Source organism: Delphinus delphis, chromosome 5, assembly GCF_949987515.2.
Source record: "Delphinus delphis chromosome 5, mDelDel1.2, whole genome shotgun sequence".
NCBI lineage: Eukaryota > Metazoa > Chordata > Mammalia > Artiodactyla > Delphinidae > Delphinus > Delphinus delphis.
The window spans coordinates 12,599,057-12,624,490 of record NC_082687.1 but is presented as its reverse complement, the minus strand read 5'-3'; the positions used below and the strand labels follow the sequence as shown (position 1 = coordinate 12,624,490).

Sequence of the window (25,434 nt, the reverse complement as noted above, 5' to 3'; positions counted from 1 at the left end):
TTTTGTATAGATAAAAATTTTAAAAAAATTGTCCTTGTGATGAGAACTCTTAGAACTTACTCTCTTAACTTCCACATACAACATTCAGCAGCATTAATCATATTTATCATGTTGTACATAACAATCCTAGTACTTATTTATACTATAACTAGAAGCTTGTACTTTTTGGCTACTTTCATCCAATTCCTCCTCCCTTCACCCACTGCCCCATCTCTGGTAACCACAGTCTGATCTCTTTCTATGAGTTTGCTTGTTTGGTTTTGAACTATAATTGACCTATAACACTATGTTAGTTGCTGGTACACAGTGATTTGATATTTCTATACATTTCAAAATGATCACCATGATAAGTCTAGTTACCATCTATCACCATACAAAAATATTACATTATTATTGCCTACATTGCCCACACTGTACATTTCTGTCCCTAACCTTGTTACTTAAGCTGAGGGGTACTGTAATACGGTACTGTAAAAACACCAAGTACTATGAAGATGTCAATGCTATTTTAAAGGATTTATGACACCTGTTTTTTTATCATTTAAACTTAGATTAAAAAAATGTATTTTTTTACATCTTTATTAGAGTATAATTGCTTTACAATGGTGTGTTAGTTTCTGCTTTATAACAAAGTGAATCAGTTATACATATACCTATGTTCCCATATCTCCTCCCACTTGCGTCTCCCTCCCACCCTCCCTATCCCACCCCTCTAGGTGGTCACAAAGCACCGAGCTGATCTCCCTGTGCTATGCGGCTGCTTCCCACTACCTATCTATTTTACGTTTGGTAGTGTATATATGTCCATGCCATTCTCTCGCTTTGTCACAGCTTACCCTTCCCCCTCCCCACATCCTCAAGTCCATTCTCTAGTAGGTCTGTCTTTATTCCTGTCTTACCCCTAGGTTCTTCATGACAAAAAAATGTATTTTCTTATAGCATTTTGGGAAAGAAGAGAAACCAACTCAGAAAATCTTAAGACCACCCTTCAAGTTTTTAAAATGTTTCTTGAAAGCAACTCTTCTGTTTTATTAAATACTAAAATAATGCTTTTAATTATGGTATGTACTCATAAGTAGTTCAGAAGAGTCAAGAACATGTTGTTCACACCAGTTCTTGTTCTATAAGCATTTTATGAGCAGAAATCTGATTTGTGCCTCATGTTCCTTAATTACTTTTACCTCTTCGAAAACCTAGTTTAGCATGGAAAGGATTTCCTGGCTCAAACCATAAAGAGTTGGTATTAAAATAAATGAAACCCAGGGGCTATCTCATGTATATAGTTTAGGGAAGAATTGCTTCGGAGCTCATTACAGTTCACTGGGAAAAACTAGTGGATTCACATCTTAGCGTCATGGCATTGTTTTCTGGTCACACAGATTAGTCACACTCCACACCTATAATGAAGGAGTTTAAACAGTCTTTGAAAGTATGAGAGTTCATCTTTTTCTTTGGTGTTGAAGAATTCTGGTGATAAAAAGAAAGAAAATGAGCAGCTTGTTATGTTTTAAATCAGCATGAGGAAATTCTCAAGTAGATGTGACAGCATTCAGAGTACTTGGCTCTCCCTTCGTTAAGGACTGCCTATAATAATTAGCAACAACAGAGATGTTGTTCTCACCTAAATAAAAATTACAGAGAGCCTTTTTGAGTTAATATCTGTAAGAACAGAATATAGAAAAAAACTTGTCTCTATAGTCCAGTTAACCTGTCACTGGGAATTACTCTCATTTTCTCTGTGTTCATTAGGGTCAGTAAACAGCAGAGCTAGCCAATATAATTTTTGTTATATTCAAATTGAATGTGAAATATCAGATAACATTACAAAGGAATGGCTTTAGCTACTGCATTTCAAGGCTTGAATCCTTTGGGGTTTTGTGACTAGGACATTGGCAAATTTCATATATTTGATATCTACACTATTAAAATGGATGTCTTTTTGAGTTATTCTCAAAGTTTTAAACAGATGCTTTCTCATCAACAATCTTTTCTGTTGCCTAATTTGATAGAGAAGAATGTCTGACTCTTCTTTTTGTGGAAATGAGAAAGTTGTGATTCTCTGTAACACTGCAATCCTTCTGGCAGCAGGAAGAACTCTTTATTTTCTTCGAAAAATTGTCCTGGGATCTCAGAGTCAGTGGGTTGCCTTTGATGTAAACTCTTGTGCAGCAGCCACCAGGTTATCTTCTACCATTCCTAAAGGTCCTCTTTATTCATCACTAGCAACTGTGGAACTATTTGATCCTTAAGAAAATTACCAAAGGAATTTTCCCTCTGTACTCCTTTCAATAATTCTGTCTGCTGCTCTCATCAAAAGTGGTTTACTTGGTCCCAATTTGGCTATGGCCCACTTACATGATGTTGAACATTCCTGCAAGGACTGTGTCTTTCTTATGATCATATTCAAAATATCTAGGTTGGGTATGGCATATAGTACATCCAAGGAATATTTATTAAGCCGGTTAATACAGTTATTCCTTGTTTTTCTTTTGTTCTTTGTGTTCCTGGCGCATAGCTGGTATATAGTAAATGCTTGCTGGTAAACATATGTGATAGCCTGAAACATTTTACGTGACTATAAATATTTATACTTCATAGAACCAGACCATCTGAGGTAAACTCTGAAATTTCCCTTTGCAAGTAAACAGTAAACAAATTACATACAACCACATGTGTGAACAAGTCACGGAGGCCCTTCATGGCCCAGATGATATTAAGAGTCACTGACCATAAACTAAATATCAGAGATCTTCAAAAATCAAGCCCCAGTTTTTTTTTTTTAAGTATGTTGATTGCAGAGAGATGTACATAAGCATGAAGATAAGGGAGGATATGAAATGGCAACAAAACTTGCATAAAATTGGTGTCTCATTCATGCATTAAACTGCCTAATTCACAAACTCTAATGTTCTAGCCAAACAGATGTACTAAGTTTATCTCTATAATGGACCATACTGATTTTGCACAGTTGGATTCCCTAAGCTGTTTTTCTGGAATGCTCTGAAGTTACAGATTTTTTAAAAAAATCAGGATTAGTAAACAGCTTACGTATATTTAACATTTTTCTGCTTTTAGCTGTCCCTGAACTCTTTTTTCAAACATCTATATGATAATACATGAAATGCCCTTTTATTCCTACTCAATCTAGTCTCTAGTGGCTCATTAAAGACTGTAATTCTGAAATAATTCAGAAATATTACTGTACTTCTCCTTAAAAGACTATATTTTTATTAGAAATTATCACTAATTCCAAACTTCATTGCCTGTGCATGGACACTTCATTGACTGATTCTTTTTTTCATGGGGTTTTTGAAGTCTTTTCTTAATTTATTTTTAATCAAAGTGTAAAGATACTTTCAGTACCTTCTAATGAATTCACCTTTTCCATTGTTAGCAGGTGGAAGAATAGTAATATTTCAGAGATGAAGTAGTTAATCATATGCAATTCAGCATGATGCATCATTATGGATTGTATAAATGTATAATCAACCCACAGGCTGTACAACTTATTTAAGGGAGCAGTTGAGATAGAAAAGTGCTTAACATATTTATAACTTTTGATATCTGAAGCCTGTTTACAGACTAGAAATGCATGTAACCATATGGATAATTTTATTTATCTTTTTCTTTTGGGTGTTCTCCAAAACTTGCTGAAACTGGGCCACCTGGAGACAGAATTCAGAAAGCCAGTCCATAAGCTTGTCAACATTCTCAAAAGTAAGGCTTCTACCAATGGGAAACCTTATTTATAAGTTTCTCATCTTAGCTACTTGAGAAAATACACCAGTGAAGACATTCTGATAACTTCCTGTTTGGTTTAAGTGAGTTTAAGTCATTGGGCAATAGACTGTAATCTAATAAACACAATGTTGCAGTTAATTCCATGCTTGATTTAGTTAAGTATTTAGCATTTATTCACTTATTTAGTTGATCAGTATGCATTTATTAAACACCTAATACGTACAAGACACTGAATTAGGCAAAGAGACTATAAAGATAAATAGGACACTATCTTGTGTTCAAAGGACTCAGGTGGAGACAAAAGAAAACGCAAAGACTTCCTGAAGGAAGTGAGATCAGAATAAGAACTAGAGGATGCACAGGAATTTGCCATATGAAAGCAGAGAGTGGGCGTAGAGATTAAGCAATTGGTAATAAAGGCATTTCACGATTTGAAAAGAGTAGAAGCAAAGGCAGAGAGGCAAGACACAGTCTTGTCTTCTGTTCAAGAGACAAAAGCAGTTTGGAATAACTGGACAATTACATGTGAGCCATGAGTGGTAGGAGATGAGAATCAAGACTGGTGAAGACCCAAACGATGGAGTATTGTTCATGCTCTAAATAACTTTAAACTGTGGGCACTGGGGAGCCAAGGAAATATTTGAGGAATGGGAATTATGTGGTTAGCTCTCCATGACAGTGATAATTTGAGTATATGTGTAAGTATGTGGAGCATATATTTGCAGGAAACAAAACTGAAAAAGAAAGACCTATTATGAGATTCCTGTAGCTCAGATGAGAAATGAGATAGGCCTAATCTAGGTAAAAATCCAGGTCTTATCTCTCTAGGTGAGAAGAGATTTCCACTCCTAGAAATAAGTATGAAGTAAAATTTGCATGCCTTATAGTTGGATATAAGGGATAGAAGGAAGAAAAAATCAAAACTGTTTTCAAAGTTTCTAACCTGTAGGTCTGAGTGGTTGCTAATGCATCAGCTAGAATAGAGAACACGAGAGGCTATAAAGGTTTAAAGTGCAAAAAAATCCAATTATTGGCATGTTGGAATTTGTGGTATCTCTGATATGTCCAGAGAGTCTAGTGAGAGTATATAAACCTAAAATTCAAGGATGATATAGATTTGGGAGTCATCTAGATTTTGGTAGTTATTGAAACCATGCACAGAAAAACTAGATGGAATGGGAAGAAGTGAGATAAACAGAAAGGTTAGTTACATGTAGCCTTACCACCTTCTATTTCTAGTCAGTACTCATGTTTATCAACATCCTAGTTATCTATCCTCATTTATTGACACTTTTGGCACATGGCTTATTTTCTGTCTCTCTAATCCAAGCCAACCATCATTACAGATGGCTCATCTACTCCTCTGGATTCTCAGTTGATCAGCTTTGAAGTTCTTCACCAACTCTTCAGGAATCCACATCTACACACCTGTAACTTGTCCTCTACTGTTTCATCTCAAAAATGTTAGGCTCAGGTGTCCCATTTTGTCAATACAAACTTTGAACTATCTCACACTGATATTTCTACAGTTGTTCTTTGGCCTCATCAAGAACTCTACCTCTCCCACTACCACTTTCTTACTTTCCAGTCTTACTCTCTATTACACTGATTATTGGTCTTTCTATTTTTTATTGCTCCATATACCCTAGAATCTACTATTTCACAACCACCGTCTTGCTAATAATCTAAAATAATCTGCCTTGTTATCCTTTTCTCGTGTGTCTAACTATCCACAGCTGAGACTAACTTGTTTTTTATTTACTGAGTAAACACTTATGTGACACTTCTATAAGTTACTGTATCTAAGAACTTCACATTTTAAAACCATTTACATGCTCATGACAAAGCCATGAGGTGGCACATCCAGAGTGTTTCCTGCAAGAGAAGCTCACACCATCATACAAGTTTGTGATCCCCAACCTGGACTAAAAAATTCTTCCGTTTCACTGACTCTTTCCCCTATTTTGGGGACACGCTCTATAGAGAAATCAATCATCATGGTGTGAGAAAGCCAAACTATCCTATGGAGAAAGGCCGTAGAGGAAAACTGAGGTCACCAGCTCTCTGCCAGCATGAACCACCAGACGTGTGAATGAAATGAACAAGCCTTCAGATAAGTTCAGCCTCCAGACTTTGGGCTGTCTAGCTGAGGCTTCAGACATCATTGAGCAGAGACAAGCCATCCACACCATGTCCTGTCTAAATTTGTGACCCACGAAACTGATAAGTTTTCGAGGAATTTATTATGCAGCTCTAGTCACTGGAATACTACCAATAACAAGGTTATTGCCAAATCCAATGAACACCTTTCAAGTATTAATTTTACTTGATTCTTTGAAATGTTTAACACCGTCAACCAATCTTCCATATTCAAATATTGTCTTTACTTGGTATGTATACCACTAGATGGTACACATGGTACTTGCATCTTTCTTGTCACTACTTATTAGTTATCACTGAAATCTCATCTACCCATTCCTTTCCTTAGGGCTCTGTCCTAGGCCCTCTCTGAGTCAGTCGTCCTCAATCAGGAGTATGCAGTTGAGAACAACTACTCTGTACGATCTTGTTCACTTCCATGGCTTCAATTATCTCCTACATGCCAATATCTCCTCAATCTGTTAGCCCAGAGGTCTCTTCTGTGCTTCTGACAAATATATCAAACCATTAACAAGCATTAGAAATATACCCCTGGATATTTCACAGATACCTCAACTCAAATGTACCAAAATGAATGTATCATCTTCCACATCACACCTGCTCTTCTTGATTTTTTTCCCCAGAAAATGACATCGACAACCAATACACGTAATTGCCCAATCCAGAAACCTAGGATAAAATTTCACCTCCTTTTTCTCCTTCAGTACCAATCCCCATAGCACTATATAATTTATCAGGTTCTATAGATTCCAATTCACCAATACCCTTCTCTTGATTCCCAGTGTCATCTTACCTTTGTGCAAGCCACATTAACTCTTTATTTAGTTATTATAATACTCTGATAATTTGTTTCCCTTTCCACATTGCTCTCTTTCAATTTTATCCATACTATAATCACAATGTTTCTGATTATAGTAAAAATTTAAACATGCATTTCCCTGTTTAATACCTTTAAATTACTGATAATTTCCCTGAAGATCAAATTCAAACCCCTGATAATAACAAATATATCTTCAGCCTCATCTTTACCAGCCCCATAGTCTATTCTGCATAGTCTATTCTGATTTCTCCCTCACTTCTTGGTCTTAAATTCTATCCTACCATCTATGTATCCTTTCCCCCATCCTCTTCTTCAATAAGCTCTTTGCATAGTTACTTCTGTCTCTGTTTATACAGTACTAATTCAAAAAGCCTTCTTTGCGACATTAAGATATATTCACCCTCTCCACGACTATGATCTCTAACAGTCTCTATCACACGTGGATTTTACATGTTTGCATCCCACAAGACTTGTAGCTCAATGATGGCAACGACTCCCTTGCTCCCAACTGTATACTCAGTGCCTAGCAAAGTTCTACTTAAATAAATAGCATGGATTAAATATCTACTAGATTAGTGATTAATGAATGGACCAAAAATATCTGCGATAAAGATACACAGATACAGAAAGGTAGCGGGAAAAAGCATGCTTACAGAGTTTTGCGGGATAGATTTTATGTGAGAAAGTAGAGATGAAAAGTCTAGACAAACCTTATGATTAGTTAAATGAGAATAGAAAGAATGAAATTTAATGGAAGATCCAATAGCAAGTGTATATAAAAAGTAAGATGTTATTGAGAGTTGTAAATATTAAGGCAAAAGAATCATGTGTCTCCATTGTGACACCTATGTCTTCTCTTCAATACATATGACAAGTTTGCAAGAAACTATCAATCCCCTAAGTATTTTATTATTTCATTTTCTATGATGGCAGTAGTCTCAAGTAAGGGGCTCAATAAATATTGTTCTATTCTGAAACAATAAGAGTCAAGTAATTACCTAGATAAGTTTAAAGAGTAGGCAGATTGACTACTGAATAACACAACAAAGACATTGTTTAGAATATAATGAAATTATAAGTCAACTGGTAAAAATTATATATTAAAGTGAAAGATAAAGCGTAAATTTCTTATCAGAATCTTAAAGTCTTTTCACTGCCAATGAATATTTTTAATACATGAAACAATGTCTCTCAACAAACAGCAAGTCTTAACATCTCTTATACACATAAATAATTAAGCAATATCTGCTCTGGTAGTAAGTATTTTCATAAATCTCAGTAAGTATTTATCTGAGAAATAGAAAGGCTATTTCTCAGAATCGGAGCTTGGGAAGGAAAATCTCCTCTTGAGTTTCTCGTGAACCTTACCTCTGACATTCATCTTTGGCTTTGTTGATAAAACTGAACTTACAGCAAAAGATACTGTACCATTTTTTACTGAAAATCTGCTGTTTGAGATCCACTAGGAAAGAGCAAGAAATGTTCTTTTCTTAGCATTGCTGTAAAGACCTTTAGAACACTTACTGATGTCAAGACACAGAACGTTCTTAACTGAATGCATGGCATATGAAACATCACATTCCTTTTTTGTACTGAAATATATATTTTTTCCTTACCTTGCTGTACAAAGGATCCATACACAAACCACATGGAGTTGTAGAGAGTGGTAGAAGTCATCGACCCCATTTGTAATCTTGGGGGATTAAGCCAATTCAAGAGGTAGACCAGTAGACCGACCAGAAGAACTGTGCCAGCAATGCAAGCCCATAGTGAGAGATCAAATGGTGCAAGACAGGCAAACATATCCACTGTCTTTTCAGCCCTTCGAAGTAGGACTCCCACTGAGTAGTCCATGTAACGTGTTGTAAAGTCCACCACATTCTCACGGTCTGGGGTGATAGTCAAAGCAGAAATCCCTATGTCGGCCCTCTGAGAAATTGAAAGAGACAGGAATACATTAACAGTGTGAAAAACAACTTGATTTGTGGCACTTTAGCTTGCCTTGAGGAAAATAAAATAGATGCCTCAGGCAACATCTTAAGCCTTTTTATATAAACTGAAAAACACTGCAGAGACTTCTTAGAGAAGACCTATAGGTGAATTTTTCATTTCCTACTGCAAATCTTGGCCCACCAGAGTTAGACAAATTACCTTGTTCATATTATCAGTGCATGTGAAATCAGTGAAGAATATTTCAGACACAGATAATGCCTGAAGGAAATTGTATTTTTTCCTTGGGTCATTTTATCAAAGCCATCATTAACACAGTAGCAAAGGTAAAACTTATTCTAAAGAATTTTTCCTGAGAAAATGTTCCCAAGATATTCAACATGTTCTTAACATCTAAGTTATCAAAAAAAAAAAAAACCTCAACGTGGCATTTCACCCTTGGTTTAGATTTCTCTGGATCAAAATTTATATTATTGGGTTCTAAATATATTAGAATTTATTAGAGATTTCATAGCATTAAGTTATAACATCATACACCAGGGGTTGCTACCATAATTTTATTTTTAAACCTTGAAACATTTTAATGAACAATTAAAGATTAAGGAAACAGATAATTCTTCTTGGAGCAATAACCATTGTTCTCAGTATGTGTCTTGGATTCTCAGTGTTAGCACTCAGAACCACACAGAGCACATGCTATTTTACATATATAAGGCACATGGCAGAATTGCAGTGACAGCACATAACAAATGACTTCACATTTAAATTCTATGATATGAAAACATATTTAAATATCTAAAAGATGCATCTTATTTGAAATAATTATCTGTGGCTGTGACTAAAGCTGTGCGAAACTCCTTTCAGACAAACACAAACAACAGTAAATTGAACATTTTCATTATTCTTTTTTTTTTATAGTTTGATGAAAGAATATAGAAACTGGTTTTAATGCCTTTGGAGAAAAAAAAAAGACATGAAAATTAACATGCCTAGTGGAATGCTAAACCAATTCCCATACATCTAGTCTCTGAAGTAATAACAGCTGCAAAAATAGTCTAGCTAAAGTTAAGCATTGTGTGTATATCTGTGTGTGTGTGTGTGTGTGTGTGTGTGTGTGTGTGTGTGTATCAGCCCATCTATACAGTGCTAAGTATTTAAATAACTTTTCTCATTTAATCCTTACAATGAGTTATGAATTACATGTTTTCCTCTCCATTTCATAGATGAAGAAACTGAAACTTCAAGAGTTTAAGTAACTCATTCAGTTCTCACAGTTAATAAGTTTAGAAGCCAGATATTAAAGCAATGTTTTTCTTACTGCAAAGCCAGGGCTCATAATATAATCACTTTACCATACTGCAAGAAATCATTTGTTTTCCAAATGACTCATATTGTAAGCAATTAGGATAACTGGTTTTAGGAGAGTTTTTACCTTAAAAGAGTCTGAAATTTTGCTTTTCTTAATTGTACTATTTACACTGCAACAAGGCTATATTAACATTAAGAATTATGAGTTTCGGATTATTAACTGAGAGGTATTAAAGTTAATAACTCTATATGGAAATGAATTTTCAGAGAAATAGTTATTGCTTTCAAGCTCATATATTTATTTAGCATAGCTTAGTTACTAGGAATTGGGTCTTTTCAGAAGGAAAATCTAACCTGGATCCTTAGCTCTCTAGTCCTACCTTTTCTGAGCTTCAGTTTATCTATTTGTGAAATGAATATAACTGTCTTTAGTATGACTATTGTGAGCTGACTCATTTATCTCAATCTTAATGGTGAATAAATAACTCCTCAAGATTCAATTAGGCTCTCAAAAAGTACATTTCTTTTTTCAGGATATTAAAGTACTGTGGATCAGTAATTTACGAATTGATGCACTAGGGACCCAAAGCATTTTATGACTCAACTAAAGGCAGAAAATTCCACCTAAGGAGAGATTTGCTGACATGTTGATTGAATATTTGTAAATGTTCATAAATATTTTGCTAATAAATAAATGTTTTACATTTAATGACTATGAATTAGAATAGTCACTATACTGATTTTAATAATAGATATTTGTATGTATCACAAAGTGAATTTCTATAATGTAATAAAGAAAAATATCTAGGGAAGATGTGCTGTGGTTTGTTATTGTTTTCTTTTGGAAAAGTGAACTGATAATTTTGTATGTGCTAAAATATTTATTAAATATAGTAATTGCTTGTCCTAGTTCTATGGAGAACTTCCTCAATTCTGGTCCACTTTCAACACTTGGCTATTCTATTCTCAAGAAGAAATTGCCAGTCTCCCTGTGGAGAGGATACTAGAATCATATAATGGGCTTTTTCAAACTGCACAAATGCATTTGCATACACACACGACACATACTTATACACACACATTTTCCTATCTCTGAGATTTGTATACACCTTCCTAAGGAAGTACCTCAATCCAGCCTTCAGAATCAGTGATATAGCAGACCACCATGCTTGATATGAGTATGTGATAGTTCTTACTTGTAGAGAAGCTGTACTGGAGCAGAAAAAAAAAAAGGCGAGAACCACTGATTCAGAAAGATGGTCCTAAAACTTTTTGAATATGTCTAAGTAACCAGAAATGATCAATCACATGTATCTTTCTTCCTCCCTCCCCTCCCTTTCTTTCTTTCTTTCTTATCTTTCTTTCTCTCTCTCTCTCTTTCTCTTTCCTTCTATTATTAGTCTATTTATTTCTGTATGTATGCATGCATGTGTGTATGTGTATGTCAACTCACTTGTTCAGTTTCAACAATGACTTTTCAAACCATTAGCCTCATAAAACATTTAATCTTCTCACTTCCCCTAATTCTCAGATGACATTCACTGCTACTTTATAGAGAATCAGAAGATACTGAATTAAAATTCACACATATTTCTACTTCTCAACCTATATCCCACATCCAGCTTATTCTATTTAACTTTCATTTGTGATAGAGGAGATGTCTTCCTTTCTAATGCCAAACCTCCATCAGTAAACTTATCAACAAATCCCCTCCAGTTCAGATGCTTAAACTCCCATCTCTTGTATTCAACATCATCTACCAATTGTTGATTTCCCATGAAAAGGTTCTTTAACTCTTTCTCATTAAAATAAAAACAAAAAGAGAAAAACCTTTCCTTTTATTACTCTCTCTGACTTCTGACTCCCACTTGCTACCCTTTCTCTCTCACTTTTTCATAGTCAATTTTCTCTAAACATTTGTCTGTATTTCCACACCTCACAGTCACTCTGGAAGACTCTTTTGTATTCATATTATCGAGTGTTCGACTACTCAATGGACGCAGCGCTTCTTAATGTTTACACTATTGAATCAAATGGATATAATTTAGTGCTCATCTGTTTAGGCTTCTTGACAATATTTGACAGTGATGATGGCCCCCTCCACCATAAACATTATTTTTCTTGAATTTTCACGTCATGATTAAGCCTCTTTCTCAGTTCCTTTTCAAGCCCATGTCGGCAATCCTCTGGACTTGGACCTACACCCTTTTTTCATAGGAGATCCTCTGCCTAGGCAATCCCATTCATATCATTACCTCCATTGACTCCCATCTATACACATGATTTACAAAATTTACATTTGTAGATACAGAGATGAGCTCTGGAGTATATACTGATTTATGCAATTACATAATTGATATTTCTATTGGATGTCTCGAAAACATCTCAAATTTAACATGGCCAAGATCATACTAGAGGCATTCAACTCAAACCAGTCCTCTTCCAATATTTTCTGCTTCAATGAAAATCTTTTTATGTAAGTCTTAAATCTCGGTGATCTCATTATTTTTCTCAGTCTTATTCCCCTATCCTGTCTGTCACTTCTGATTCTACCTACTGAGAATCCTAATATCCATTCACTTCTCTACTATTTTCAGCTCTCATCATTGCTTTCCAGGGCTCCTTACGAGTCTACCTGAAATCTACCTTTTCTCATCTCTAACCTCCCTATTGCAGCCAAAGTATTCGTTCTGTTGAGCACATCTGATCCTGTCCCTGCCACAATGTAAAGGTTTTCAGTGGATTTGCACTGCTTTTAGGAAAAAGATTAAAATCTTTAACAAAGCCTATACATCTTTGGATACACTATCTTCCACCTACCTCGACATATTCCTACTGGACCATTTTTCTTTCCAGCACTTCTTCCCAATGCATGATCTTCATACATGCTGATTGTACTGTCTGAATTGACCCTCCTGAAACTTCTTCAAGTAAACTTTTATTCATATTCATAAATCAGCTCAATTATCACTTCCTCAGGAAAGCTATCCATGGCTCTTTTGACTGGAATAGTAATTCTTTTTGTTTACACCATCAGAAGCCTGTATCCCTCACTTCCCTAACAGTATGAGAGTTGCAATTTTACATTATTTGTATGATTTTTGAACAATGAATTTTTCTACTAGACCACAAGCTCTGTGAAGGCAGGGACTGTCACTTTTTAAAAAGATTGACATGTTCCTGTATCAAGCACATTTGTCTGGCATAGATTCATGATTAATAAATACTTGCTTCATATATGAATGAAAGAAGATAGAACATTCACTAGATATTCATTACCCAATTCTTATAAATTATCTCCCTATTTCTCAGGATACTTGACGGAGAGGGAATTTTACAGAATAAAAATAAAATGGCAACATAAAAATTTGCTAAATTTTGTAGCAGTGACAAAAAATTTATATCTTCATGAATGATTACTTCAATAATTAAAATCAAGTTCTTGGCTTATCAATTTATTTATGTTTATGTCATTTGCCACTAGCTAAGGTAATTGAGTCTACTATAGTATGTTTAATATGTTAAAAAATATTATTATATGTCAAGTGTTTAATGTAAAAGTGATTATTTGAATTGTGATAAGAATTAGCACTAAACCTGGAATATAGATAATTGTTTTTCAAAACTATTCTAATTACACAGTTGTAACATTTTTCTTGAAAGGAAATATTTACGTTCTTTCAAGTCATGAGAAGGAGGTGGATGGATAATACAATAGGGCACGACAAATACGCCACATGATCATTGACTCTTAGAAGTTTACACTCAGAGAAGTTGGAACACATTTACTCTAAATTTAATTTGAAATAACTGATCATATCTAACAATTATCTAGTTTATGCTTGAACATAATGTTAACGACATTATGTTAATAATACCAATAGTTATACATTTATTTAATGTTTACTATATACCTAGTACCTTGTTACATGCTCCACAAATGCTATATTATTTAATAGTATAACAAGCCCAGTTGCTAAGATGAACAATTTATATTTGCAATATTCTAATTAATACAAAGCCTTGGTGTTATTATGATTGATATATGCTTCTCTGTATCCTCTATTAAGTGTGTTAGCTTTGTTATCAATACATCACATTATAAATCTAAATAGATCTGTTCTACGACTATTCTTAAAATACCTGTCGAATGCTATCTTATTCCTTACTTGGAAATATTATTTTAAAATAAAAAATAATTTGCTTATTCAATCACTCTTCTCAAGATATGATTTCCATATCCCTCAAAATACTGGTCATTTGCCTGTGAACATAGTCCAATTCATAAATGTTTCCTCAGATGATAAGAATAATACAGTTTTTTAAATGACATTGGAGTCTGAATCATTTTTACTAGGTGAATTACAATTGACTTAAACTTAGGATTAAATAAATTTTCAAAATATTTTAAAATAAAATACTGTCAATCCAGAAGTCCTCAGAAATCCTATGCAGTTGATTTTGAAGCAAAATGTTGGATCTTGTATTTATCTTTCATCAATTTCATTCTTTGTTTCTTTTGACCTTCACATCTATCTGAAATATTTTGAATCTTTACTATCAACCATTATATCAACTTTTTCTGCTAGCTCTGCATCATTTCGAAGTTTGAGAAGCAGGCCTTTAATTCTTCAATCATATTACTAGTAAAACATTGATGAAGAGTACATGGGAAAGCTCAAAGTATTGAAACTTGCCTCTAAAGTTCTACCCCCTTTGAAAACAGCTAATTAGTTAATACCCGAGATATGTTTTTTAATCACCTATGAGTATTCTTTACTACACTGTCATCTAGCCAAGTAGCTCTATATAGTTTTGTTTTTTTAATTTTATTTATTTATTTTTTGGCCGCGTTGGGTCTTCGTTGCTGTGCACGGGCTTTCTCTAGTTGTGGCGAGCGGGGGCTACTCTTCGTTGCAGTGTGCAGTCTTCTCATTGCGGTGCCTTCTCTTGTTGCGGAGCACAGGCTCTAGGCATGTGGGCTTCAGTAGTAGTGGCACGTGGGCTCAGTAGTTGTGGCTCGCAGGCTGTAGAGTACAGGCTCAGTAGTTGTGGCAAACGGGCTTAGTTGCTCCACGGCATGTAGGGTCTTCCCGGAACAGGGCTTGAACCCATGTCCCCTGCATTGGCAGGCGGATTCTTACCCATTGCACCACCAGAGAAGTCCTCTATATAGTTTTTAAGTGTTTTGTAAAAGGCATTATTGAACTCAAAATATATGAATAATCAGATATTCATTTTATGAATAGCTAATGCCATCAAAAAAGAAAATGAACTGCTTACTTTTTTTTTTACCATCTACAACACATCGGATTAATAATCCATTCCATAATTTTACCAGAGAATAAAATCAAATTCATTGCTCTGTCAGAATAAATTTCCTTTTCTAATTTTGAATATGCCAACCTCCAACTATATAACAGCCCTCTTTTTCATGTTTTGTACACATTATCTATAGTAACTTATATATCACCTCAGGAAATGCATTTATCCCCCTGGGATATCGTTCATTTGGACGTGGAAATTCAAACTCATTAAAAGTGCCTATCATGAGCTTCAATTACTTTAAGTATTTTCCCCTTATCATTCCCACCTTAAAGATTTTTTGTGCAAAGTGGAAGGAAAATATTTACTGAAGAGCTTTAGCACACATTTAACAAGCACTACGTCTATCTCTGCCTATTCAGCTTCTTAAACCATACATTTTCTTCTACTCTTCACCAAGTATGAACTACGCATAAATTTTAAAAATTTCTTGACAGCTTTCTGAAATATCATTTTATATTCTTTAGTCTTGAAATAATGTTTTAATGTAAAAATTTCAGGTTTGCTTGGGAGAAAGTAGACATTGAAGAAAGCTAAGAGAGGAAGAAAGGAAGGGGGGAGGAAGGATGGAAGGGAGGAAAGGTGAGAGGGAAGAAGAAAGGAAGAATGTGTTCGAGTTTTACATCTTCATTTAAGATATATGACATGACTTTGGGCAAGTAGCCAAACCATCAATTTAGATTACTCATCTGTATAATGAATAGACTGAAATTGGTAATATAAGAGCCTTTCCAACCTTGAAATTGTAATTTAAAAAATTATTTCTTGAGACCTTATATTACGATAATTCTCTATTTGCTAATATGGGAATATAAATATTTTTGTTCTAAAGACTTTAAAAGACTTTAAAGTTTCAACAGACCTTTCTAAATAAATATAATATGTAAGTTGGGGAAAAGAAAAATAATCAAACTGTAAAATTAATCACAAATTATTAATTTTCTCAATGTCAAGATTTTATGCATTTCTTTGAAAGAAACAGATATGTTATGTCACGGTTACAGATTAATATTTCAGTTTCAATTATAAACACATACTACAATATCCACTACTTTTCAAATATACCACTGGAAATGAATAAATATCGAGGTTGAACCAATGAAATTGTGGTTAAAGTAACTTTTACTCTGAAATTAAGATCATACTTAAAAATCCTAGAAAAATTTTAAGGAACAAAAAATTATAAAGAAAACAGTCAAATTCCAATAAGATGACCACTATTGCAACTCCCTTAATGTTATATCTGAGTTGCTTCTGTTTTGCTATATACATTCATTTTATTTTTTAGACTCCACATATAAGTGATATCATACAGTATTTGTTTCTCTCTGTCTGACTTAATTCACTAAGCATAATATTCTCTAGGTCCATCCACATTGCTACAAATGGCAGAATTTCATTCTTTCTCATGGCTAAATAATATTAAGAATGGTATTATTTTGATTATAGCTTAGCACATGATAAGCCATCTAAAAATCCAATTAAGACAAGTACCAAGGATATTTTGTTACTACTACTATTACAGCCACTACTATTTAACATTTATATAGTGCTTATTATGAGCTGAATACTTTTCAATATTTAATTCAATTAACCTTCACAAACATTCTGTGAGATAAATAGTATTGTTCTTTTTACTTTATAGATAAGAAAATTGAGACACAGATAGATTAAGTAACTTGACTAAGGTCATAGAGCTAAAATCCAGGATTCCAATCTAGGCAGGCTGTCTCCAGAGTCAATGTGATGTGAACATAATTACTTCCTCCCTTCAAACAATTAGCCCATTACCTGAGTATTGTTCTAGAAGAAAGTATAATTTCTCTCCTGGCTTGAAATGACTCTTTCAGCATATGCTTAATTCATACAGTCACACATGCATACACACACACACACAAACACACACACGTTCTGGGATTTCTATTCTTTTTTATTGGTCCAATTTCATACAGTTTTAATTGTTTTACCTTTATGTCAGTATCTACAGCTCAAGAATTTCTTCCTTTCCCTTTTTATCACCTTCAGAGTTTTTTTAAGCTAAAACCATGTAAATATATCTTCAAATGTATTTTAAATCATTCTCATAAATTCATAAATTCACTTTGGGATGCTGAATGGACTCCAAGATAACGTAATTTAGTCAGAAAAAAATATTTCAACAGTCTTTGGATATAAGAACATACTTTTCTATTTATTCTAGTCTATTTATTGAAGTCTAATTTTTTCCTCTTTCAGAGTGCAACTATATGTGTTATTTTAAAATAACAATGATATTCTGTACACAGAACAACAGTACTGTTATCAAATTCAGGAAATTTACATTGATGCCATACTTTAATCTACAGTCCATATTACAACCTTGTCACTGATCCCAATACTGTCCCATCCTACAATTTAGTCCAGGATCATGTCTTGAGTTTAGTTGTTGTATCTCTTAGTCTCCTTAAATCTGGAATAATATTGGATCTATCTGTTCTCTAAAAGACTAGTTGAGTTCACCTGTGAAACATTCCAGGCCTGGTCCTCTTTTGTGGGGTAATTCCTTGATAACTTTTTGTATAAATTGGTCTAAGTTCTTTACTCTTTATTTGATTGGATTAGCTAATGATTTGTCTTCTGTTGATATTTTCTAAGAACCAAGATTTAACTTATTAATTTAATTTACTTAAAAAATTATTTACCTTATTACTTTCTCCTTTTATTTTTATCTTCCTTATATCTTCTGTTAAAATTTGCTGTATAAATTTTTTAGCTTTTGAAGATGGAATTAAATATATTTATTTCCATTTTTTTCATTTTTATTGATATGGTTTTTTTTTTTTTTTGGTATGCGGGCCTCTCACTGTTGTGGCCTCTCCCGTTGCGGAGCACAGGCTCCAGACGCGCTGGCTCAGTGGCCACGGCTCACGGGCCTAGCCGCTCCGCGGCATGTGGGATCTTCCCGGACCGGGGCACGAACCCGTGTCCCCTGCATCGGCAGGCGGATCCTCAACCACTGTGCCACCAGGGAAGCCCTGATATGGATTTTTAAGACTATGAATCACTCCTTTAAATATTCTTTATAGATTCATATGTAGTGTTTTCACTACCATGTCTTAAAAAAACTCTTATATTTGTATTTCTCCTTTTTCCCAAAAGTTGTTTAATAGAAGGCTTTCTTAATTTCAGATGGAAAAATTTTTTAATTTTGGTTTTTTTCTAGTTTTATTGTATTTTGATCAGAGAAATTTAGTTGTAATATATCCACTCAGTGGAACTTAATGGTGTTTTCCATGAGACCTAATCCATGACTGATTTTTGTCAATGTTTATGTGTGTTTTAGAAGATAGTATATTATCAGGATTTTGTGTTTGATATATACACAAAAGATGTATTTCATTATTTGTTATTTATTATTATTTGAATTTTGTATATCTGTGTGTTTTTCTCTGTGGTTTGTTTTTGCTACTTTTTTCTTTTTAGAAAGGTTTGTACTTTTGTTATAGTGGTTAACTTTATATTTATACCTTTTATAGTGCCCTTACTCCCCACTTTTTTTCACTTAACCTTCTTTCTGTTTTTTTTTCTTTGTTTTAAATGAAATAGGTGACTTCCACTTATTTTCTATACTAGTTAATAATGATATTCTATTTTCCCCTTTCTTTCCCTGTTTTTCTCCCAGTGTTTAATAAGACCATCCTTTCATTTTTTATACCATACTATGATTTCAAATTATCATTTAACCCATGTTTCTAACCTTGTTTTAGCATCATTTCTACAGTTAAATATATTAAATGATCACTATTAGTCGTTTTGTCAAGTTTATCCTGTTATTTCATGGTTGAATGAAGCTCATACTCTAGTTGTTTCATCAGGAGGGGCTCAAGTGTCCACTTTTCTCTTAGCACTTGTGTGTTTAAAACTCTTTTCTCTGTAGCCATGAAGGAGATCTTGAATGGATTACAGAATATTTGGCCTGCACTTAAAAAAAAAATTCTTGATAGTGCTTCTCTAGTGCTGGCTTTCTTCGTGTGTTGCTCTTGAGAAGTCTGATAATGATTTAACTTTCTACCATTAAAAGTAGTTTGATTTTTTTGCCTTGAGGATTTCTTTTTTTTTTTTTTTTTTGTCTTTGAAGTCTAATAATTTTACTAAGACATAGCTCAGAGTTCATTGTCCTGGATCAGCTTTTCTAGGAACACTAAGTACATTTGTTTCATTTTCAGAAAGTTTCCTTAGATTATAGATTTAAATATTAATTGTACCATTGTGTTGCTTTTCTTCTTCAGAGACTTCAAATACATATGCTATACTTTTGGCCTATTTTCCATTTTGATTCATTTACTCTGAACATTTTTACTTCTTTATTTCATTTTAATTATTTTTTCTTGTTGTTCTTCAATGTAATTTAATTTCCTTCGAGAAATTTGTACTTTATGTCTTATAATTTTTGTCTTTTTTTTAAAAAATATATCCTGAGGTTGTTGCATTTCTTTGTCATTTGGCCATTTAAATGATTAGCTTCTGAATTTGTGATTCTGTTAGATTTTCTCCTTAAAACATTTCAAATGCTTGTTTGAGACATTTAATTCAGTTTGAAGTGTTATGTTACAATTTTATTTTGCTCTGTGGTTGTGTGAGGAGAATGTTGATCAACTTTTAAAACATACTGACATACTTTCTTTAATTCTTAGTTTTGAATAGAACTTGTCCAATTATTTTTCTATTCCTGGATAACTTGTAGATAAGAGTCCTTGTTCAATAGTACTTCCTTCTGTCAGTGTAGCAACATTGCTTTCTTCAATGGAGGTTGTTTGGGGGTGGGTGGCAGTGGGTTGGTATGTGTTGTTTCTGCTTGGTTTCTACAGAATTCTTAATTTTGCTCTTTTACTGACCTCTACCTTCACTACCATGTCTCCAAGGAGCACATATATTCTCTAATTTCTCTTGATGCTCCAGAAGTAACGCTTTCCTGAGGGTACTATGCTGGCACACTTTTAAGTCCCTTCCCCTTAGCCAGTGTTGTGGAATAACAAGTTCCAGATTTGTGTTCTACACATTAACACTTGGTATTAAACTTTCTCTTTCTGAAGGTTATTTTGGCTCTCTTCATGCATGTTCTCTGCTTCCTTTTCTTCTTTCTTATGAAATCACTTATGCCTTCCCTGCCCTCTCTTCTCACCCATAGACTTGCAATCTCGTTTGGGACTCCAATATTATCTCTGTTGGAATGAGATACTTACATCCAATTTGATAATTAATGGAATTTTTCTGGGGTCCTCTGATAAAGCTACAATTTCTTAGGAGTGTGCTTTCGTGAAATCTGACAACTCTGGTTCATGGAAGGCACCCTACCTTAATTTATAGTAATATATTAAATTTTCCTCTATGGTTGTATGGTTATGTCATTTGAGGTCTAAAAAGGAAGAGGTAGATGCTTATGCTTGATTCAACATCTTAAGTGGAGAGAAGTCTCAAAAATTCCTAAAATTTCAGTAGTGGAATAACTTGTAAAAATGTCTTCCAGACTCAGTAGAGACATAAGAAGAGAAATATTTTTGGCAGGGCTCAAACATGAGAAGTCGGTGAATATCGGTGTAAGGTACTTATTTGCAAGTTAAACATTTTCCAAGTTTTAGCTGTTAAAAATGTGAGAAAAGAAATTTTCTAACTGTAAATTTGTCAGGTAATTAAATCATATGAGTCCATTTAGCTCAACATGGAAGACAGGCCAATGTGAAAACAAAACATAACAGAAAAACATACATTTCAGCACTGGCTAGTAAGTTTTCCATCTAGAAAACAAAGAAAAGCAAAACTAAGATGAAAAGTAAATTTAAACATTAAACTGTAAAAGCAATATACAAATATATCTTAGATTTTAAAGGGTCAAATTATATAAAACCATCCTATTTTCTTCTTACAAATGAAAGAAATGCTCAAAATATCACTGGATTAAATGTCAATATAGAAGGAGTCTCACGGCTGACAGTCCCGGGCTGATAAAGCTTCCAGAGTTAGAAATCAGCTCATATTCTCTTGTTCTGCTCTGCTCAGTACAAAGCTTCCAACTCATGGTTTAAGATGGCTGTTTAAGCTACAGCCATTCTACTGACATTCCAGCAAGGAGGAAAGAGGAGGATCAGAGTAAGAACAAAAGTCCTCCCTTTAAGAACATTTCCAGAAGGTTCTAATGACACTTCTTTTTAATTCTCATGACACTTCTCATTGGTTAAAACTTAGTCACATGACTGACACTTCTCATTGGTTAGAACTTAGTCACATGACCATACATCAGGAGAGAAGCCAAGAAATGTACATGGTGGACAGTCAGTATTTGGCTATAATTCAGGAGCTATGTTACTAAGAAAGGAGGGAACAGATATTTAAGGACAATCAGCAGTCTTTTCCATACCTTCACGTATAGCCACTGTTTCAAGATTGATGCATGTCCTTCCAGATTCTTTTCTACTTTTACATATATCGATACATATGCCTATATATTTTTTCCAATATTTGATCAAACTTTAAATAATATTATATAATATCTTTGAGTAACACACACACAGAGCTATTCAATCTTTCTAAAGTGTGCACAGAATTTAAAGCAACAGTTATTTTTGTCACCTTTGAATTTTCAGCACATAAATAGCAGATGGTAGGTACGCAATATGATTATGATTATGACGGTACTCTGATAAATTTAATCATTCTTCCTTGAAGAATTTTTAGAACGTTTCCTTTTTCTTGCCCCTTATAAGCAATAGATTTTGATCTTGCAATTTGGATTATATTCAATCAAAACCTGTTTCTTGGAGCTCACCACACTATTTCTAGAAATTAATACTTTTCATTATTGCAACAGATGTTTTGCCTCTGACAACACCATAGTGACAACAATATTATTAGTTTAGTGTTTATGTTGTCATTATTAGTCTTATTTCTAAGCCTCTTCCCAGAAACCACATGCATCACTTCTAACTCTCTCTCTCAAAACCCTGCCCACACCATGCACATTCACATAATGATATAATTTTAAAGTCCCTCTAGAAAGAGTTTAGTTTTCACAAGTCTCCCTCTGTTTCTATATATCTGTATACATAGCGTATATATGCACATATATATGTGTGTATATATAATTTTTACCTGAGTTCATGACATTGCCCCTCCCCCGGAGCCTTACCCCTCATCTCACTGTTTTTCTGCAGCTCTCATATAGTACTTATACCATAAATATCTATTTTATCTTCTTAGTTATAAACTTCTTGAGGCAGGAGCTTTATGTTCATAGTGTTCTACCCCCCTAAATATTTTTCACACTGCTTTGCTCACAGTAGATTTCCAAAACAGGTCTGTTGACTTACTTGCTCTTTGCTATGTGGTAAGAGGAATAGGTGTTTTTATATAACCCTAAATTTTGGAAGGAAAGAATTAGATTTCAAGGCTGTCTACTGCTTGAAGAAGTCTCTGTCATTGTGAGGAAGTCATTGACTTTACAGGTGTTTTCCATATCAAGCTATCAGCCAGGTCCTCTGACTTTAGTAGTCTAGATTTTAACGTTTTTGGCTCACCTGGGTGAGTTGAACCTCCACATATGCTAGGTATATTTCTCTATGTACAACCCTGTACAAGGGTATCACTATCCTACTTGTAGAGAGGACAATCTGAGGTTCAGAGAAAGTGAGTAGCTTGCCAAAGGTTATAGGTGAACAAATTGTGGAGTTGGCCATGCCCACCATACTCTACTTGCTACATCTGACAAACTCTTGCTTTCATGGTTTCTGCATTATTTCTTTCTCCTAATTACTTACCCAGCAATTATTCATAGCTCCATTTTTCTTTTTCTTTTGGCATGTATGTGGTTTTAAATTCTTACTCTTATTTTTCTGACTTCCGATTTGACCCTAAGCAATACGCATACTGGGGAAGTAGTTAGAAGGAAGAGATTAACAGACATGATGGTGCATGTATATGTGTATGACTGAGCACAGAAGGCATTATAGGCAACTCTAAGAATCTGAATAATTCTCACATTGAATAATGTGGAAAAGCACTGCAGGGTTTTAGCGAGAGGGTGGTATGATCTGACTGACATTTTAAAATAATCACTTTCACTGCTCTATTGAAAACGATTACAGAAGGAAAAAGCTGTAGCCTGGTGGGTAGTTAAGAGGCCATGGAAGTAGTCCTAAGGAGATGAAACAGTGGTTTGCACCAGTGGTTAGTAGTGAAGTGTAAGAAGTGATCATATTTAGGATATATTTCAAATTTATAGCCAGAAAAAATTGTTGATACATGGGGCTTCCCTGGTGGCGCAATGGTTGAGAGTCCGCCTGCCGATGCAGGGGACACGGGTTCATGCCCCGGTCCGGGAAGATCCCACATGCCGCGGAGCGGCTGGGCCCGTGAGCCATGGCCGCTGAGCCTGTGCGTCCGGAGCCTGTGCTCCGCAACAGGAGAGGCTGCAACAGGGAGAGGCCCGCGTACCCCCCCCCACACACACACACAAACTGTTGATGCACCGTGTATGACGTAAAACAGAGAAAAAAGAAGTCAAGGGTAACTCAAAGGTTTTGGACTGAGTAACTTGAAGATTAGAGTTGCCATACACTGTGACAGGGTGGTGGTGAAATGAGGAATTCAGTTTTGAACATGTTACATTTGAAGTGCCCACTAGGCATCTAAGAGGAAATGCTGAGTAGTAGCAAGAACTGTAAGTCTGCAATTCAGATGAGATGTCTGGGCTGAAGAAACAAATTAAAAGTTGTCTACTTATAGATGACAATTAAATCCTTGACACTGGATAAGTTCATCAGAAGTTGAAGTGTAGATAGTAAGAAAAGTGTTGGATATGTGTTGGATCTCTCTCTCTCCTCCTTCCTACTTAGCTTTTAGAGAACAAGAACTCTGTGTTTTATATTTTATGTATTCCCTACAATGCCAGCTACACATTAGGCCCCAATAAATGCTTGTTGAATGTCGGGTGGGAAGCAAGCTACAGGTTATTCATAAATTGCAGTGGTTCAGGTATTATCCTGCAGCATTAAAAGGGATTTAAAAATAATAGCATTTCTACAATTCCCAAGAGGAATGCTACCATCTTCAAATAAAAGGGCCATCAGAAAGAGTTTTTCAGTCGTGTAGAGACTTTTTTTAACTTTCTGAAAAGTCATCTTCAGGCTGCTTGTGAACAGAGCATATGGAAGCAATCACTGCCTGAAATGCCCAAACTGTAAATCCACATTTCAGTAAAATGCACACCAAGGATAATGACCAAAATTGAGTGAATTTTTATTTTCATTACAGTAACCTTTTCAATCATTCTAGAATTCACTTAAGACTGCTATTAAAGATGTTTTCAGACCTCTGCAGGGGGGCAAATGTAAGTTCTCTGTAAATGAGAAAGAACTAGCTCCCAGAAACAGTTTGTCTCTATGAGAAGTGAATCTGTAAAGGCTGTTCTCCTAGCAATTCTGTGTGGCATTAAGTGAAATATAAAATGAGTAAGAGATACATTAGATGTCCTCACACATGTATCTGGAGCCTCTGCAGTCACCTCCTCCCTTGATACAGTTGAGTCTTATGAGGTGCTTGGGTGTTTGATCGTTGTTTTTTTTAAATTTATTTAGTTAATTTATTTATTTTTGGCTGCTTTGGGTCTTTGTTGCTGCGCACAGGTTTTCTCTAGTCGCTGAGAGCCGGGACTACTCTTTGTTGCGGTGCCCGGGCTTCGCATTGTGGTGGCTTCTCTTGTTGCGGAGCACGGGCTTTAGGCGCACGGGCTTCAGTAGTTGTGGTGCGTGCAGGCTCAGTAGTTGTGGCTCGCGGGCTCTAGAGCACAGGCTCAGTAATTGTGGAGCACGGGCTTAGCTGCTCCGCGGCTTGTGGGATCTTCCTGGACCAGGGCTCGAACCTGTGTCCCCTGAAATGGCAGGCGGATTCTTAACCACTGCGCCACCAGGGAAGCCCTGCTTGTTTTTTAATCAGGGAAATCTTTACTTATTTTAAAGCCTGTCACTATAAAATTACACAAATTTATACAAATTACAAAGAGAAAACTCAGAATCATTAAGACTTAAAACAATTAAAATCTGAAGTATCCAAATGGCAGTCAAGAGTAAACACAGAAATACCTTTCAAGACATGCCTCT

The 25,434-nt window shown here is 34.8% G+C and overlaps 1 protein-coding gene across 2 annotated transcripts in view; it reads right to left on the bottom strand.

Moving 5' to 3' along the window:
• Window positions 1-25,434, bottom strand: part of GRID2 (glutamate ionotropic receptor delta type subunit 2) — a 1,342,883-nt gene that overhangs the window by 268,008 nt on the left and 1,049,441 nt on the right. For both annotated transcript variants that reach the window (XM_060011605.1, XM_060011606.1), the window contains one exon: window positions 8,338-8,650. In XM_060011605.1, coding sequence (XP_059867588.1) covers window positions 8,338-8,650 — 313 coding nt within the window. The remainder of the gene's footprint in view (window positions 1-8,337; window positions 8,651-25,434) is intronic.